The 18,877-nt window shown below is 55.7% G+C and overlaps 5 protein-coding genes across 5 annotated transcripts; 3 read left to right on the top strand and 2 right to left on the bottom strand.

The window, feature by feature from the left end:
- Positions 1-1,693: 1,693 nt before the first annotated feature.
- MAM_04334 (arrestin) lies at positions 1,694-3,169 on the top strand (the record flags this gene model as incomplete). The annotated part of the gene is made up of 1 exon (XM_040823132.1): positions 1,694-3,169. One exon carries the CDS (start codon positions 1,694-1,696, stop codon positions 3,167-3,169), a length of 1,476 nt encoding a protein of 491 aa, XP_040679011.1.
- Positions 3,170-5,351: 2,182 nt separating this feature from the next.
- On the top strand, positions 5,352-7,630 carry MAM_04333 (Nonaspanin (TM9SF); the record flags this gene model as incomplete). The annotated part of the gene is made up of 3 exons (XM_040823131.1): positions 5,352-5,436; positions 5,493-7,551; positions 7,612-7,630. 3 exons carry the CDS (start codon positions 5,352-5,354, stop codon positions 7,628-7,630), a joined length of 2,163 nt encoding a protein of 720 aa, XP_040679010.1.
- An 853-nt stretch (positions 7,631-8,483) lies between these two features.
- Positions 8,484-10,158, top strand: MAM_04332 (aromatic-L-amino-acid decarboxylase; the record flags this gene model as incomplete). The annotated part of the gene is made up of 2 exons (XM_040823130.1): positions 8,484-8,532; positions 8,708-10,158. The coding sequence occupies 2 exons, from the start codon at positions 8,484-8,486 to the stop codon at positions 10,156-10,158; spliced, it is 1,500 nt and encodes a 499-aa protein (XP_040679009.1).
- Positions 10,159-10,401: 243 nt separating this feature from the next.
- Positions 10,402-12,466, bottom strand: MAM_04331 (D-aminoacylase; the record flags this gene model as incomplete). Its single annotated transcript, XM_040823129.1, has 5 exons — positions 10,402-10,977; positions 11,125-11,420; positions 11,510-11,699; positions 11,770-12,123; positions 12,206-12,466. The coding sequence occupies 5 exons, from the start codon at positions 12,464-12,466 to the stop codon at positions 10,402-10,404; spliced, it is 1,677 nt and encodes a 558-aa protein (XP_040679008.1).
- Positions 12,467-13,128: 662 nt separating this feature from the next.
- MAM_04330 (sulfatase domain protein) lies at positions 13,129-15,792 on the bottom strand (the record flags this gene model as incomplete). Its single annotated transcript, XM_040823128.1, has 1 exon — positions 13,129-15,792. The coding sequence occupies one exon, from the start codon at positions 15,790-15,792 to the stop codon at positions 13,129-13,131; it is 2,664 nt and encodes an 887-aa protein (XP_040679007.1).
- Between the last annotated feature and the right edge of the window lie 3,085 nt (positions 15,793-18,877).

Here is an 18,877-nt window from a genome sequence, read left to right as displayed (position 1 = left end):
CAGAGTGATGAAGTGTTGAGGACCACATGGAATGTGATTGTAATTGGTTTGGATAGCTAGCACTTTATTATGCCAGGGATCTTGTTGAGTGTAGCAAAGTCGAACAGGACTGCCGGGCGAGACGCTGAGATCACGACTGCGTTGCTTGCCTTGGCGTGCCTTGGTGCTCGGCAACGACGGACTGCGGCTCAGAAGCTCCGGCGTTGCGGATGACGGGACCGGAACAGGAGGCATTTGCAGGCAAAATAGGACGCGCCGGCGCAAGGGACCTGCAGCTTGATGAGCAAACATCCACGCTCAAGCTTGGGATGGAATTTACCTCGACCTGGCTGTTCCACACTCGGTACCTGAGGCACCTGCGTATACGGAGTAGCTGTGGTCGAAATATGACTTGTTGTACAAACCACAATAACTTCCACTAGACAGACGGAGGGCGCAAGGCAAGAGCGACGGACACAGTGTCCTGGGCCTGGTGCCTAGGTTCATCTACGGAACGGCCGGCCAACCATCAATTGCAGCAATGCAATTTCAAGAGACCTTTTCGAGCACACTTTGCGTGTCTCCGCAGACGGAGCCATGATGTGGTATACAGGTGGCATGTCCCGCGGGCATGGTGAGATGCCATGATGCGGCCAAAGGTGCAACGCCTGCCTGTTGTTGCGTGTTGTTGCTCCTTCCATGCCATGCATCGCATCAAAGATGGTGGGAGGAGCCCATGGAGCCGGACGGGGCCAAAGTGGCGTGCGCTTGCAACCTTCAAGGTACCGGGACTGTGTACTCCGTAGCGCTGTATGTGGACGGAATACGGAGTACCAACCTGGACCTCCCACTCCCAGGTCATGGCTGGCCGCTCGCTCCTTCCTCCACTGCCGCAAAGGGGGACGTTTGGATCTGTGCTGGAGCCAGGTCACGCTCTAGAATGGTCGACTCGACTCTGCGCTTGCATCTCGCTCCGAACTCGTCCATGTACGTATCTCCATAGACCACGGCGTGTCCCAAGTGACAAGAGATAAAAAAAGATTCCCATCCCGCATCCTTGGCCGTTTGTGTCGTGAAGATTCCCATCACTTTCTCCTCAGTCCTTGCTTGTGGCGAACACAGGGCGCCTTGTGCTGTTCGTCTGCTTTGCTTCCGTCTGTTTGCCTGTTCACCTCAACGTTCTGTTTCTTCTCCTTTTCGCGTCGGCTAGTTTCTGCATCGTGTCATGACTTGTACCACCCGCGCTCAACCTTAATCAAGACCACTTAATTTGCTGCTACGCACACATACATTACACACACACACACACACACATGCACATGCATTGTTCTTAATTCCCAACCCCCAACCAATACCTAATTCCCAATTCGCAAACTCCATTTGCCCTGCTGCATTATCCTCGGAAACCACCACACGGCCGCCCCGTCCTGAGTGGGCACCGTCTTGTAGGATTCCAATCAGCAAAACACCAAAAATACGACTGTCTACAAGCTTCTCACGGCTATATACACGCTCAGTCGAAGGCTTCGGTCGAGATTCCGCATCCTGCAACATTTCAGGGTCGTCCCATGTCAGCCGTGTTTAAAAGACGTCAAAGACTTGATTAGATCTTTTTTGTTTCCTTTTGCACCCAGAAGTCGAGTGTTGCAACAAACCAAAACAAGCCACAAGAGATTCCTTCATCAACAAAGTCAACATAAGCATCTGCCACACAATGGCTGCGGGAACTGGGGCTGCAGCCCTCGTCGGAGCTCGCGCGACCAAGCACATTGTCAGTCAGAGGCTCGATATCCAAATCAAGATTGAGAGACACTTTAATTCCAAGATTTACACGTCAGGGTCCACCATTTCTGGCCAAGCGGTTGTCAAAACTCAGAAGGACACTCGATTCGATGACTTTGACATCATTTTCTCCGGTATCGCTGCTACACGTCTGGACTTTGTCCAGCAGTACCCTTCGCACTCGTTCCGGCCTTTCATGAAGCTGCGGATGCCCATCGAAAGGTCTGCGCTGCCGGACAACTGCGTTTTCGAAGCTGGCAAGACGTACACGATCCCTTTCAACTTCGTTGTTCCTCACCATCTCACCATCGGGGCTTGCAACCACTATTGCTCTTCTCCGGCCGTGCAAGAGCAGCATTTGCGTTTGCCACCTACCGTTGGTTTCTGGGAACGTGCTGATCAAGCCCCAGACATGGTCCTGATTGAATACTCGGTCAAGGCCAGAGCTTATCGCGCAGCTTCTGAAGCAGGAGGAACCCCCCAGAAGATTATGGAGGGGTATCACATCCTCAAGGTACTTCCAGCCTGTCCCGAAGATGCGCCTTTGGACGTGACCTTCAGAGACGAGCGATACAACCTGTCCAGAACCAAGACTATTCGTAAAAAGCTCTTCTCAGTCAAGGCCGGAAAACTTACCGTCACTGCCGCTCAGCCCAGTGCCGTCATGCTATCCGCAGACGGACATCATGCGTCGGACTCTGTTGTTCGGATGAACCTGGAGTTTGCGCCTACCTCGACCGATTTTTTCCCTCCCAAAATTAACTCGGTTTCTGGCAAGCTTGTGTCGTCGACATTTTTCGGCGCAGCCCCCTCTGGCCTTCTCCCCAACTTGGGAAGTCGAGCTACCTACACTGCCAACCCGTCCCTCAGCTACACCGTGTCGAACAACATCTTCAACAACAAGTCTGTGGAGAAGCTAGTCTGGCGGGTGCACAACGTATCTAGACGCCGGGACTCTGGATACTCCAGTTTCGGCAACGCTGATGAGGAACAGTCAGAGACGGAATGCTCTGATGATGCCTTGAAAAAGGGCAAGAGATGCCCCATTCGACACAGCGCCGTCATGGACGTGCCATTCAGCATCCCCATTACCAAGAAGATTTTCTTGCCCACATTCCACTCTTGCCTGATTTCTCGCACTTATACCCTGCACCTTAGCATGTCTGTTGGTGTCGCCAATACGACCATGTCGCTGGCGATCCCGCTGCAGATTGGCGTTGAGACCATTTATGAGCCCCAGTACGGCGGCCTGCCAAGTTTCGAGAGCGTCATGACCGCAGACGAAGGGGCCGTCGTCGGCGGTCAACTCGATGGCCGCATTACGCAATTCCCCGAATTGATGGAGCACACAGACAGCATGCTTCCAGGGTACGACGAAATTGGCCGACGAGCAGTGCGGGTTGCGTGACAACCGAACCCATCGACCTTGAACTTGCTACATTAATACATCTTCTGCTCATCATAATTTATTTTTTTCTCCGTTTCTTACTTCTTTTTTAGGGGTCGAGTTGGAAAAATATTGAATTCTGCAGCTAGCCTTTCACCCTCGTCTTTGTTCACACCTGCTAACACGGGTTTCCTCCGTCGTCTCTTGTTTAGTTAGCGTGTTTGCTCGCGTCTTCGAATGGTCCTTGAAGCGTTTTTTCTTAGAATTCTCTGGAAGAAGAAAAGTATTATGAGTCTGTTTCATTGTGGAGTTAGCATTCGGACTAGAAATTGGGAAAAACACCGCGTTGATTCATCATGAGTTTGGGAATTATCGCATTAGGTAACTTTTGACGTCGTGGTGAGCAACCGTGACATGGAATGCATGGGTCCGTTTTGCGGTCTTGGGACATGATGATGAATGACAACACGAGATCTTCTACGACGACAGCAAAATACCCGCAAACGACGGAAGTAATTAATATAATGACTTGAAAATCCATGGCTTTGCCTCGCCCGGATCCAGCCAAGCCCGATTTTCCGAATAAACCCATATAGTAATAGTAAAAGTGCGAAGGCGCGCCCAAGCAATGGACCCTGATAGTCTACTACTCACTTACATGTACAGAAACGTGGAACAACGAGAGCGTGGCGTTTGCTCAAGGCCACGTCGACCGGTGGCATGCCCAAAATGTGACGCAAGAGTAGTCTGGTATTATATAGCAGCTGCGAGCATAGTAATTTGGGTGTTGTAATACAACATGTCAGATAAATGACTGTGCTTTGGACATCAAGGCCACCATGGACGCACCAGGCGAGAGACCAGACGGCGGAGTTGGCAATTTACTCGGTATATCTGGATAACGAACGACCCGACATTTGTATTTAACCTGCGGAGTAAGTAGAGCTACCGCAGCTCCAAGGCCAATTTACAGAGTGCGTAGCATTGGTGATAGTAGCAGTATCACGTAGTCTGGAATAATGAATAGGAAAAGTGATGAAAATAAATCTTGCCCTTGTTGTTTTACCACGGACTGGGGGATCAAGTGAATCTGATTGGCGGCCGTGTTGGAACTGGGGGCGCGCGGGGAGCCTCCCCACTTGTTTGTTCTGTTTATTTGACAGATGGCTGTTTTCGACTTGGGCGTGCGGATACGGAGTAAGTACTCCGTACGGAGTAGTTGAGTTGCATATGGCAGCCGACGACGGCAAGAGCGGCAGGTGCTAGGACGCAGAACGTTGAAGGAAGGAGCAGTGCGTTGTGCCGCACACAAAGCCCCGCTGTCTCGCTTGATTTTGTTGCAGGTAGTGTGCTTGTCTGGACAGTTTTGTATTAATTCAGTACTTAGTAAGTTACTCCCCCCCTCTCTCTCTCCCTGTCTCTTTGTGTACTTAGCTAACGTTACTTAGTACCTAGGTAGGTTAGGTAGGTACCTATGTGTGCGCGCGCCGCCCGCGTACTTATGTAACTGCTCTCCTTGGCGTGGTTCCACAACCCGGCTTCGCTTCCGGCTTGCAGGCACAAGGTTTCCCGCTGCTCCGCCAGATGCTCAAATGCTTGTCTGTGGTGACATTGGACATCTGGCCTCACTCCTTCATCAATCGAAATAAGTGTTGGGCACCCACGAGCTAGCAGTCGTATCGCACAACCCCCATATCGACTGCTACAACGGCCATAGTCAGGTCCCGACCTCCTCACCCAAAACCCAGCCGCTACTGGTTTACCGTGCCATTTTGCAACGGCTTTCGCAGCGAGGCCGACGTTGAATCCATTCCCATCGCCTGGCATTCGGCCTCGACTTGTCTATCCCAGCCCGCGTTTCCCGCATCGCCCACAGATCCATAGCGACTGAGCCAACACTTACGGCACTCAGTGCCGATTGCACTCGTTTTCTCCCGTTCTTCTACACCCGTTCGCTGTCGCGTCGAGCGAGTGCGGGAAGCTCGCTTGCACCCTCGTCGGCTTCACAACAGACCGTACTCAGTACACGATCCTCCATTGTGGCATTGACACTTGATTTCGAGTTGCCCATCACTCGATTCGGTCGCGCCGCTGCCGAGTCACACGAAGGTCATAATCTCACAGAATCCGGAGCCTCCATTATCTGTAGGCCAAGCGGAACCCACGGTCAATCTGTATTGGGTACAAGGCACACAAATCCACAATGTTCTGGGTAGCAAGAAATGGCGGATTCGGCACCTTGCTTAACTTGGCATTGCTCTGCTCGGTAGACGCCTTTTATATTCCCGGTGCGCTTCTGTGTTTGTGGTCGCTTGTCCACTCGGTCGCTAATTGATGGAAACAGGATGGTCAGTCAAGAGCTACAAGGAAGAGCAGCAGATCCCGCTCATGGTCAACAAGGTCTACTCCGATAATACCCAACTCCAGTATGCCTATTACGACCTACCTTTTGTCTGTCCGCCAACCGGGCAGCACAGATCTGCTGCTGGGCTTCTCAGCGGACAAAGTATCCCACTCAATCTGGGCGAGATCCTTCGTGGAGACCGCATCATGGCCTCCGACATTGAGCTTGCCATGAACAAAGACACGTCGTGCAGCGTCCTCTGCACCAAGGAAATATCACACAGTGGTCTCAGACGCGCCAAAGAATTGGTTCGCGATGGTTACGTCACTGAATGGATTGTTGATAACTTGCCTGGTGCTACGAGCTTTGTTACCGTGGACAAGACCAAAAAGTACTACGCCGCCGGTTTCAAACTTGGATATACTGATTTCTCCCCAAGCACTGGCAGGGCGCGCTACTATCTGCATAACCATCACACCATCGTCATTCGCTATCGGTCAGCCGCTGGACGAGCTGGTGCCCGGGGCGAAAAGATCATTGTCGGATTCGAGGTCTACCCCAAGAGTATTGGCAATGGAAACAGGCGAGACACCAGGGGATGCCCCGTTGATCTGCAAAACGTCAACCAGCCTTTTGAGCTCCACATGACCCCCAACAAAACTCTCGATGCGGCTACACCCAACTATGCCGACTCATCCTACCAGCCTGCTGTTACAGAAGTTGACGATGACCACGCGGGGGGTACAATCAGCATTCCCTACACCTACTCCGTCTACTTCCGAGAAGATGATACCATTGAATGGTCTCACCGCTGGGATCTGTATTTTGTAAACCAGGAAGAGGGCTCGCGTATTCACTGGCTTGCCATTGTCAACTCGCTCATTATTTGTGGCTTGCTGACCGGTATTGTCATGATTATTCTTGCCAAGACGATCCGCACCGATATTCGAGGATGCAAGGACGCCAAGGCCGAGGATGGAAAACTCCGATCAAAGCGCAAGAGTCGATCCGGCAACCGAACGCCCAGGGAGAAGCCTGGTCTGCTCGACCAGGGCGACGATGCGGAAAATGATGCCGACATCTCGTCCGACGATGAGGCTTTTGAGGACGTGACCGGATGGAAGCTCCTGCATGCTGATGTGTTTCGAACTCCACGGTTCGGAAATGTTTTGGCACCGCTTGTGGGCTCTGGCATGCAACTCATGTTCATGGCCGTGGGTTTGGTCCTGCTGAGCGCACTCGGTGTTCTGAACCCCAGTTTCCGTGGCGGCTTCGTCAGTGTGGGTGTCGGCCTTTTCATCTTCGCCGGCCTTTTTTCCGGCTACTTTTCTGCTCGTGTGTTCAAGAGCTTTGACGGTCGGGATTACAGAGCAAACGCATTGGTCACGGCTTCGCTGTTCCCCGGCCTTGCGTTTGGACTTGTCTTCATTCTGAACCTTTTTGTGTGGGCGCAGGCATCCAGCACCGCGATCCCCTTTGGAACCCTGATTGCCGTCGTGTTGTTGTGGTTGTGCGTCCAGGTGCCTCTGGTGTTGTCAGGGTCCTACTACGGTTATCTCCGGGCAGGCGCATGGGTGCATCCTACCAGAACGGCCGCGATTCCTCGCCAGGTGCCGCAGCAAGCTTGGTACATCAGGTCACTGCAGTCAATCCTGTTGGCCGGGCTTATTCCGTTTGCCGTCATCTTCATCGAGCTTCTGTTTGTTTTCCAGTCCTTGTGGCAAGACAAGAGCGGGTACTACTATGTATTCGGATTCCTGGCGGTTGTGTCAGTGATCCTGGTGGTGACGATTGCCGAGGTCACCGTTGTCACCATTTACATTCAGCTATGCTCCGAAAACTACCACTGGTGGTGGCAGTCATTCTTTGTGGGCGGCGGCAGCGCGTTGTGGGTGTTTGGCTACAGCATTTGGTATTACTTGTTCAAGCTGCACATTACGGGATTTGTAAGCAGCATGCTCTTCTTCAGCTACAGCTTCATGGCTTGCTGTGTGTATGGGCTTCTGACGGGAACGATCGGATTTCTGAGCGCCTATGCGTTCGTTCGAAGAATATACGGGTATGTTGAGTATGGAATGATGGCCGGCATGGCCAGATGCTGACTGACGCCTTTGTCTAGTGCTATCAAAGTCGATTAGGGATGTGAAAGTTCTGGACAAGATGGGGTTTAATTTGCGGCTGATTTACTTGTTTGTGCATTTTGAACGGCTCTTTTACAGTGAATTGTCGGCGGTGTTGATTTTTCTTGAAGGGCTTACTCAAAGGTCGAGGCGCGCATGAACAGCCCCGATCAGGCGTCTGGGCTTAGCATACATGTATGGGATTCAAGACTGACTTTATAGCTGCACATTGACTTCCTCTAGAAGCGCATTTTGGGGGGGAGGGCTGGGACGAGAGGCAGCGTATTTACTCGAATGGGTGAAACAGGCAAGTCGACGGGCTGCGAAGGAGTTGACGGGTGACGTGGGACCAGGGCAGTAATATATTACGAGATATCTTTTTGGGTCGCCTTGACCAGTGCTCATGTGATGGGGGTCTATCCGATACTGGGGCGGTGGAAATGAAGCTGGCTGACAAGAAATGCAACAAACAGGTCGTCATGGCATGTCTTGAAAGGGCGCGCGCGACGAGTTTGACATGCGAGCGCGGCGCCGCGGAAACACTTGCCGCGTTCCGCGTTCCGAGTTGCTATGATGCGGACGACTAAGGAAGGCCGAGATGGAGGGAGGCGGGAGGCTTCCCTGTGTCACCGCTCACCGCTCACCGCTCGCCGTCGCCGCCGGAGACCACCGCGGCTGCTTGCTGCTTGAATCAGGGGTGGGCAAGTCGGCAGTCGGGGAAGGCGCAAAGTCGGGACTAGTGGGATGGATAAATGGGCTCCGACGCCACCGCCGACACAACTTGCTTCCGAGAGAAACTTCAAACAGGTCAATTTACCAACGGTGCTGCAGTGAGATTTGCTGCACGGGCGTCTCACCACAGGCGAGCATCATGGACACCACGGAATTCAGAACGGCGGCCAAGGCGGCCATCGACGAGAGTATGTCTGTTTCTTGCGTCTGTTTCTGTTGGGCCGAGCTGCTGTGGTTGTTGATGTTGATGTCGACCACGTCGACGACGTTGCCGCCACGCCTCCTCGGCCCCCTTCTTCAACCCGCTCGCTGCCCGCACATGTTGTTGACGTGGCCCAACTGACAACACCTCGGCAACCACAGTCGCCGACTACCACGACAAGGTCTCGTCCAGACGCGTCGTCTCCGACGTCCAGCCCGGCTATCTGCGCCCCCTGCTGCCTCCGTCGGCACCCCTAGACCCCGAGCCATTCGAGGCCATCCGCGCCGACATCCAGGACAAGATCATGCCCGGCATCACGCACTGGTCCAGCCCCGGCTTCATGGCCTTCTTCCCCGCGTCGAGCAGCTACCCCGCGGCCATTGCCGAGATGTACTCCAACGCCTTTAGCGGCGCTCACTTCAACTGGATCTGCAGCCCTGCCGTGACGGAGCTCGAGACCATTGTGCTCGACTGGCTCGCCCAGGCCCTCGGTCTCCCCGAGTGCTTCACATCCGCCGGGAGCACGCGCGGCGGCGGCGTCCTGCACGGCTCCGCGAGCGAGGCCATCCTCACCGTCATGGTCGCCGCGCGGGACAAGTACATTGCCGCCCGGACGGCGCACCTCGGCGACGGGGAGGAAAGGGAAGAGGAGACGTGGCGCCTGCGGAGCAAGCTCGTGGCCGTCGGCAGCGCGGGCGCGCACTCGAGCACCAAGAAGGCCGCCCAGGTGCTCGGCGTGCGCTTCGCCACCGTCCCCATCCGCGAGGAGGACGGGCTGGCCATGACGGGCGACGCCCTGGCCAGGACGCTCGACGAGCTCGCCGCCAGGGGCCTCGAGCCCTTCTACCTCACCACCACCATGGGCACCACCGACGTCTGCGCCGTCGACGACTTCCCCGGCATAGCCGACGTCCTCGGGGCCCGAGCCGCGGCCGGCAGCGCCGAGCTCTTCGTCCACGTCGACGCCGCGTACGCCGGGTCGGCCCTCCTGCTCCCCGAGAACCAGCACATGGCCGCCGCCTGGTCGCGCTTCCACTCCTTCAACTTCAACCCGCACAAGTGGATGCTCACCACGTTCGACTGCAGCGCGACCTTTGTGCGCTCCCGCGCCGACCTCGTCGCCGCGCTGAGCATCAACCCGCCCTACCTGCGCAACCAGTTCTCGGACAGCGCGCTCGTCACCGACTACAGGGACTGGCAGATCCCGCTGGGCCGCCGCTTCCGCTCCCTCAAGCTGTGGTTCGTCCTGCGGAGCTACGGCATCAGGGGCCTGCAGGCGCACATCCGCAACGGCGTGGCCATGGGCGAGAAGCTGGAGGGGAGGCTGGCCAGCAGGAAGGACTTGTTTGTCCTCTTCACGCGCGCCAGGTTCGGCCTGCTCTCGCTGCGCGTCGCCGGCAGGGACGAGGACGAGGTGAACGCGCGCACCGAGACCGTCTACGAGGCCGTCAACGCCGCCGGCAAGTTCTACCTGACGAGCACCGTCGTCGGCGGCAAGTTTGCCATCCGGGTGTGCTTGGGGGTGCCGAGCGTCCGGGAGGAGCATGTGCAGGGTGTGTTTGAGGCCCTGGTCACCCAGGCCGAGAGGGTTTGCGGTCATTTGCCGAACTAGACGGCCTGGTCTGTGAAGTCGTCCTCCCCATCTGGCCGTCGTGAGCTCTCTCCTGACGAGCTGCAGATGGGCTCGACGGCGGTTCCCTTGTTGCCTTGGTGCGAAAAATCCATAGACGGAGCATGTACATTACGGCATACAGATACACGACACCGTGCGTTGAATACGTGGTGATGCTGGCTGGCCCTTGAACAGAATCGGTGTGCGGAAACAAAAAAAGAAGAGCCGAAAGAGAAAACATGCCTACGACACACTCCCGTCTCTGCGTCTCCTCAGCGTCTTGCCCGCTCTCAAGCCGCGCATCTCGCCCTCGTCCAGCACGACCACCCCATTCACGAGCACGTATCTCACGCCCTCACTCGTCAACTTGGGCTCGTCGAAGGTGGCCCTGTCCCTGACGCGGGCGGCGTCAAACAGGACCAGATCGGCCGCCGAGCCGACCCTCACGACGCCCCTGGCCGGATAGACGCCCAACCTCTTGGCTGGCCGGCTCGTCAGATGGGCCACCATGTCCGGAAGCGAGAGCAGCCCCAGCTCGCGCACGTAGTGGCCCAGGTAGCGCGTGAAGGTGCCGTACGCACGCGGGTGCGTCGTTTTGCCGTGCAGGATGGCATCGCTGCCCGCCATGTGCACGCGGTGCTGCATCATGGCGCGGACGTTGGGCTCGTTGCCGACGTGCATCAGGCACGACGTCGCCAGGCGGTCCTTGGCCAGGACCTCGAAGAATATCTCGTGCGGCTGCGTCCCGAGGCTTCTGGCTATCTCGGATACGCGGCGGCCCGAGTAGCTTGCTATCGAGGGGTGGTTTGTCGTTCCCAACTTTGCTTACAAGTTTTTGTCAGACCCAGCTTGATCGGGGGGCCCATAGAATGAGACGGGGGACTTCTCATTCTACGGGGGACTTTTGAATGGACGACGAAACAGCGAAGCGAGGCCCGTTAAGAGGAGTACGAGGAAATGACAGACCTGGATCTCTTCCCAGCTGGTGGGAATCCCGTGTCCCCCATCACACCCCGTGTCCTCGACCGCGACCCGAATCCTCTCCCTCACGTCGGGATCCTCCAAGCGCCTCAACGTCGCCGCCGGGCCCCCGGACGAGGCCCAGCTGGGAATCAGCGCCGCGAGCGTCGTGCACCCAGCGAGATAGGGGTACGTGTCGAGAGTGACGTCGACGCCCTGCGAGAGCTTCTCGTCGATCATGGCCAGGAGACGCGGCGCCCTGCCCTCGTTCTCCGAGAAATTGAGCGTTGCGTGGGTCAAGTCTAGCCTCTCCCTCCCGCATTAGCCACGGTCCTCCCAAAAATCAGGTCGCCCAACAGCGACGTGGAAAAGATGCGGCCGTCATACGCACGAACAGGGCAGCCAGTCTCGCTCCCGAGGTCCAGCATTTCCGCGTAGCTGTCCATGGCCCCTCGACCATAGCTCCTGTGATGGGGCGCGTAGAAGGCGCCCGGGTACTCGTCTGCCAGGGCCTTGCAAAGCACGGCCAGCTCCGAGTTGGACGCATACATGCCGGGCGTGTAGGTCAGGCCGCTGCCGAGCTGGCCATCAGACGGCATTCCATCCACCGGGACAAGGGGCAGGAGCGGCGACATACCTCGACATGCCGACGGCTCCCTGGTCCATGGCGTCCCTCAGCAGCTGGACCTGGTCCCGGATCTCGTCGGGCGTGGCCGCGCCGTCGTCGGGCGTGGCCGCGCCGTCGTCGGGGCCGCACGCCAGCAGCCGCAAGTTGCCCTGCGGCACCAGCACGGCCACGTTGGTCGCCGTCTTGTTCCTCTCCAGGCACCCGAGGTACTCGCCCACGGTGCGCCACTCGAACATGCCCACTCCGCGGTGCAGCGCGGCGCACTCGTCGTCACTCGGGTTGCCGTTCCAGCCGGCGATTTGCTCGCGGATGGCCTGGAGCTGGCTCGAGGTGCGGACGGGCGCGTAGGATATGCCGTCCTGGCCCAGCACCTCTGTCTGCTGCCGTCAGCAGCCGACTCTCGTGTCGTCGTTTGACGTCCAAGAAGAACAAGGAGAGGGAGGAGGAGGACAAGCCTACAGTGCACCCCTGCGAGATCTTGGCCTCGTGCTCCGGGTTCGTAAGCAGGTACAAGTCTGAATGAGCATGCATGTCGATAAACCCGGGCGAGAGAACAAACCCCTCGGCATCAATGACCCTCGCCGAGGGTGCGTCTATGCCTCCCGGCTCGCCGACCTGCGCGATGAGGCCATTCGAGACGAGCACGTCGGCGACAAACGGCGTCGCCGACTCTTCGCCGCTGATGACGGTGGGTGAGGAGAAGAGAATGTCTGGGACCATGGCCTCTCCTTTTCTTTGCTATTTTTTTTTTGTTTTCTTCTTCTTCTTCTTCTCTTCTCTTCTTCTTGTCAGCTACAGCGATGAACCAATCATCATGTCGAAATTGGATAATGTAATGTGCACAGAGGCCAAGGGTTGGCTGCATCCGCTGCTGACTGTGAGCTCGCGGAAAGGAAAGCGCTCCCAATTCGCGCAACTCCGCGCCTTCCCATTCCGGGTGGGCGGCTTGCATGACGTCTCCACGTGCTGCAAACGCCCAGCTGGGGGCCGCGTAGATGCCTGTAAAAGGCATAGCGGGCTTGCCGTGTACCATCTACCACGCAGGTACTTTTTTCCTGCCGAATACCTAGCTGACTGGGTAGGTACCTACATGCATCAAGTAAAGTTCATCCACACATCAAGTGACAACCTTGGCTCTGTACGTGCAGGCAGATAGGCGGGGGAGGCGGGGCAGCGACGACAAGGGTGGGGGTTCATGGGCCATGGCAAGACGGTTGGACTCGGATATCAAATCGTCAACTTGTCCGTGCCTTCGGCGTCACACAGGCTGACCCGCCCTTTGTTCCTTGCGGCCAACACCCCCGGCAAGCCCCCAGTTTCTCGGATCAACTCACCAGAAAAACGTGGGACATTTATTCTGTTTCAGTTCAATACAGCCGCAGTCAATCTCTGTAAGGCCCATAACGCCATCGCCTGCTATTGTCTTCAATCCACCACCTGGAGATGAAAGCGGCTTCTTCTACCCATCTGGCGATACCCATCCCGTGCATCTGCTCGACGCTATGCAAAAACGAAACAAACTCAAACCCTTGCACAGGCACTTCCTCTGTTGGGTCGGCTCCGAGGTTCGTAAATCGCCATTCGACATTGTCGATGACAGGGACCACCAGTCGCAGGTGTGGCTGGCGAGCGTCGCGGACGCTCACCATGGCTCGCCCGGGATTAATCACGGTAAACTGCCAGTCTCCTTGGCCGGTTTCTGACGACTTCCGTACTCTGCGAATCATCGTCTGTCCTTCGTAACTACCGGCTGTCAGGCTCTTCACAACCCGGCTGTGCTCCGGCCCAAGTGAGCCTGTCTCAACAAGCAGGTCCATAATGGTGGGAAGAATCTGTAACGAGGTGACAGCATCGTCAATGTCTATTACGGGCAGCTTCGGGTGTGATATGACCAAGGGCACATGCAGGTTGCCGACATTGGGGTTATAATATGCTGAAACCAGCCCATTCTCAGGCATGGATAGCCCATGATCACCAACCATGACGACAAGAGTCTCATCTGCAACGTCTTGCTCCTCCAGTACACCCAGTATCCTGCCCAGCCACTTGTCATCGTACCCGATGCTGTTGATGTACCTTGAAAAGTCCTCCATACCATGGGCCACAGGCACATACGTCTCATTCTCAGGGAGTCCAAAGGGATGGTGACTCGTGCTCGTCAGGTGTGAGAGAAATAGTCGCTCCTTCTTCTCCTTGGCTGTAACAAAGGCATCTCGGATATAATCCTCTAGTGGACTCTCGGGCATACCAAAATAATTGACGTCGGGCAAAGGAGAAATCCCAAATTTGGGTAAGTTGCCCTTTTCTCCCTTCAAATACTCCTTGGATATGAGATTCTCCCGTGGATATCCCATGTATTCTAGCAATCCCTTTTCGCTGTCAAAATCCATCGTGACGGATTGCATGAATGCGGAGGTCCATTTGTCCGAAAGGAATGCTCTGCCGGCTTTCTCGTCGCGCTCGCCGTTTGCGCCTTGGATATGATTTAGCGCATCAAGAACATGTGGTATGCAAGGCGCCGGATGTGTGTGAACGACCTCAAGATTGAAATCTGCGACGAGCGGTGATGTGCCGCAGAGGGTTCCGACGAGACTCTTTAAAGTGTAAGTAGCCGGTGTAAACGCATTGTTGAAATTGATCCCGCCACGTCGTCTGGCGCCGTCCTTGGAGTGCGGAAATCCGTCATCATAGTCTCCGGTAATGAAGTTGGCGTTTGGCGTTAGGGAGGCCAGCTTCTTCTGCGCGTCCTCGGGCAGGGTGCCATTCTCGAATGTCTGCGCCAGTCTTCTCCATACAAGGCCATCCTTCTTCACGGGAAACACATCCTTTCGTGTACTCTCGAGAAATACAAGTACAACATGGCGGATAGGCACCTCTGACAGCTTGTCTCGGAGGTCGGCCAGAACATTGTCCTCGAGGTTTGATATTTTCAGCGGGTCGTTGGCAGCGCTGTAGCGCCTTTCGGGAACGTATCGTTGCCAGAAGCTCAACGTTCGGGCCAATGAGAGCGGCATTCCGGCCGGAGATGATACGTTGTGGACAGCTGTGAGATTATCCCAGGAGCGACCGATGCCGGAGCCGTAAATAGGCTGCAGGTTGTCCAGGTTTGGGGAGGAATTGGAAAAGTCAACGAATGGTAGCAAGACAGACGTCCAGGACATGAAAATAAGGGAGCTTTCATGGGGTCGAATGAAGAACAGAATAACCTGGGCCGTCAAGGCCACAAATATAAACAAGTACAGTAGTGGCTTGATCCACCGGCGCCAATTGGGGGCCTTGAATTCTGCTTTTGCTGAGGATATGCGAAGCATTGCTTCTCCGTCGCTGTCCAAGTCGTCAATTTCTTCGCCATATTCAATGTCTTGCTGGGGGACCATGTCGTAGTTGCTGGCCTGCGTCGAGAGGCGATTCATACCAGGAATTCTCGGTAGGATGGCGGCTGCAGGCCACTTGACCAAATCGGAGCCAACGCCAAATAGGTCAAAAAAAGCATCCTGCAACACCCAGCCGGCTACCAAGGCAAGGCACCCGACCAGCACGAGAGAAAGCAACCCGGAGAGAAACATTGACCAGGAGGAAGAGTCGCCGGCCAGTGCAACATTGCGCCAGTGAATTTCCGAACCAGAGACGACGAAAAAGGAGACATTGATGACACCTAATGAGATGACGAACGATAGCAAGACGCTGGCGGCAAAAGTGGCTGCTACCCGTAACCACGGCGCCACTGAAAAGACCCAATTGTCCAGCAACAGTCGTATTATCAGGAGAAGTGCCAAGTCCTGGGCAAAGAATGAATAGCCCCAACGCAACAGATGCACCCTCGACAATGCCGTGATGTGGGTGTGAATGTGCACGGCCTTGGCTCCCAGCACCGACACAACAGCTAGTGTAAAGGCAAATCGTCTATTGATAAACCGAGAGGCAATGGCAACGGCAACTCGACGGCTTGTTAGCCGAGCAGCGACTCCTCGTAAACAGTGCCGTACGCAGCACAATACGGCAGACTGGTCCGAGGAATCATGGCTACGCTGCTGACTGTGAAGCATTGTGTGTGCAGATATTCTGGATGCTTCACACCGCGAATATCGGTCGGCCGTCGGCAGCTAGAGAGGTTTTGTGGGATCGATGATGACACGGGCGTCCAAGGGTCGTGTGACCGTCGCGACCTTTTGAAGCTCGAAATATACCATGAGCCACATCACATTGGCGTATAATGTAGTGAATGAGACAACTATGCTAGGGTAAGGCACCGCGCTGTGCAACGGAAGATTAACCACAAGGAAAATACAGGGAGCCGGGGCAAGGAGTTTTTACCAGACTTGATAGCACGGATAGAGCCTGACGAAGCCAAGACCATCGAGTATGTATAGACCTCCTCCGTACAAGGGGATTTGGACAGTCAACAAGTCCACCAAAGCCGGAGCGTTTGAGAGGGAGTAGTCAACCACCCCAGTTCTCCAGCGGGAGGGAATCTACGGCGAGCAATGGATGCGGACGTTTGTGGTGTTGCAGCAAACCATCGAGGGAGCGCGAGGGTGAACTGGGGCAAACGCGAAGCTGGACAAGGCCCAATAGCACCAAGTTTGCCGTAATGCGACAGAGTCTCTAGTCCTTGCCAATTTCGTGAGAGCTGTTGTTGTCCCGTACAGGTACAGTAGGTACTGGGCCGTTTGGTTTGGCCCGGCGGTACAAAATGACAAGCCTAGCTGACGCGGAAGAGATATCGATCCACGAGAGACGTTGCGAAAAAGGGGGGAGGGCGGCGTGGGTGTTATCAGGATGTACCAAGAGATATCTACCCAGGTATGGTATGCATGGACGGAGTACGCAAACTATTAGAGCAAGTATTTGGAGCTGAGCTGAGCCGAGTTGGACTGAGAGGAGAGAGAGGCTACAAAGGTCAGTGGCGTGCAAGAGACACGGCTGGATGGAACGGGGACGGGACGACGGCGAGGCTCACGGGCTCCATCATAACAGACAACAGACGGCGGACTCGGCAGTGCAGAAGCACAGAGCATAGAGCAGGAGCACGGAGCTGCAGGATCAGAAGGAGGAAGGAGCCACGGCGTCGGACTCGAGACGAGGGCCAGTACTCGGTAGCAGTGAGTGTGCTCCGTACAGTGTCTTGGGAATTGGCCATGCAATACTCCGTACGGAGTAAGAGGAATAACGAGATTGCTGTACCAATACTGAACGCATCAGTAGTGGTACTTCTGTGTGGAGCGGCTCGGAGTATTGTCAGTCCTGGTCATGGGTGAATCTCCTGTTGCTCACAGCTTCGGTATTGCTCCAAGTACTTGTTGGACCCTGGCTGCACCTTCCGTCCCCAGGCAGGATGCACCACCCTTAAGCGGCAACCTTCCTGACTTTCTCCGTACCGAGTACTGGCAGTACGTGCTCTGTAGTATGTAGTTGATGGTCAGCCGCCTCCCGCGTCGTCACCAGACCTCGACTCGCTTCTTCGACTCAAAGCTTCATACCTCTCCGCCCTGGCAGTCGACCAAGCACCAAGTCATGGCCATTCTATTCCTTGAACAGCCCAGTCAACCAGTCCGGCCGGCGTGGCCCCTACCGGCTTGCCGTCACAAAACATCTGAAGCGGGGCAAATCCGAACCGGGGCGAGGAACAGAGAAAAGAAACTCCACTTTGGCGACCACCAAATGCTGCTCCACCGCATCTGAGAATGCCTGCTCGATGGCACGACATGATTGGGGTTGCAGTCCGTTGAGGTCCTTGAACCGCGCGTCACGACGGCCCCCGTAGGGAGGCTCGCCACGGGATTTGCCGCTGGGACCCGGCAGTATAACGCCCTGACGGTTCCGAGGGACGACGGGCATGGTAAAAATTCAGGCGATGGAGACGATCCGCAGCTGAGTTGGCTGCCCTGGAAGTTTAGGTGTGGGTTGCGCGAAATCAGGAGCCTGGCTCAGCGCGGCTTAAGGTACGGGCCACGACGCGCCACTTCGAGAGAGTGATGCCACGTACCAGTGGTGGTCGGTGCATACTTACTCAGGTCCTTCGCGGGCCGACCCGGGTTGAAGACGCTGTTAGGACATACCGCAGGTGTCCTGGAGGGGGCGTTGGCCGTTACAAGATTGCTCTTGTAGGGCTCCCCTCAGGATTAGCATCGATGTCTGAGCCCTGACTATCCCGTTCACTACCACGCTTGCCTGTTGTTCAGCGTTCCCTTGGTCACCGTCAGGGTGTTGAGCTACGGAGTACTCGTCCGCCTATTCACCATGAGGCGCTGCATTGCACTCGCTCGTCGCAAAGGCCCCGTCCCGCAGCCTCGTTCAACTATAACTATGCTAACCGGTCATGGTAGGTATCAATCCACCCTAATAAACCGAGTAGGATTACGGCTTGATCCTTGACGTTCTGGGGCTTCGTCTCACACCATGCTAGTTACCATGCCGTGTCCATCAATAGATGGAACAGGGCACGGGGCACACTCCGAAGACGACACCAACCACGTCTCCCAGTCATTATCTGCCTGGAGACGACGAATCACAGAATACCAGGCAGGGCATTGCTTCGTACAAAGTCCTCCAATAGCATTGCACCTTGCATGTAGTTGAGAGTGTTGTGCATGGCGCTGGACCCTGCCCAAGATGCGCTCTGTTGGCTGCACATGCCATTGGATTGGCATAATAGCCCTGGGCATCAACATAGTTACACATGCTGCATGCCAACAGCACAGAGTACGTGCATCAGCTGCTCAAGCACGACTGCTCCGTAGACGAGTCCGACAACCATGCACTCTCAATGCAGTTACCCACGTGCCCCCCTTGGGGCTGTGTCATTCAATGGAGTCCGCGGACGGGTCTCGGGACCAGGGCACCTGTCTTTGTTTTCTTATCCAAGTTTGGCTGCCACCAGGATTGCATCAACCTTGGTGACGCCCGCCTCACATCTACTTTCTGTTGCAGATAAGAGGGCAAGAACTTTGACTGGGCCCCTGGCCTTCGGTCCACTAGGACTCTTGCTTGGCATGTGGAAACAAATATGTACGTTATGCGAGGCGCCGCCATGGCGGAGAGGCGTTTGTCATGCCATGTTGCGGCTTGCCAGCACACCCAATGGCTCCTCCAGTCATTGATGGAGATGCCACCAATATTACTTCGTACCAA

The sequence above is a fragment of the Metarhizium album genome, assembly GCF_000804445.1.
Source record: "Metarhizium album ARSEF 1941 chromosome Unknown scaffold_9, whole genome shotgun sequence".
Classification (NCBI taxonomy): Eukaryota; Fungi; Ascomycota; class Sordariomycetes; order Hypocreales; family Clavicipitaceae; genus Metarhizium; species Metarhizium album.
This window is presented reverse-complemented; position numbering and strand designations above follow the sequence as displayed.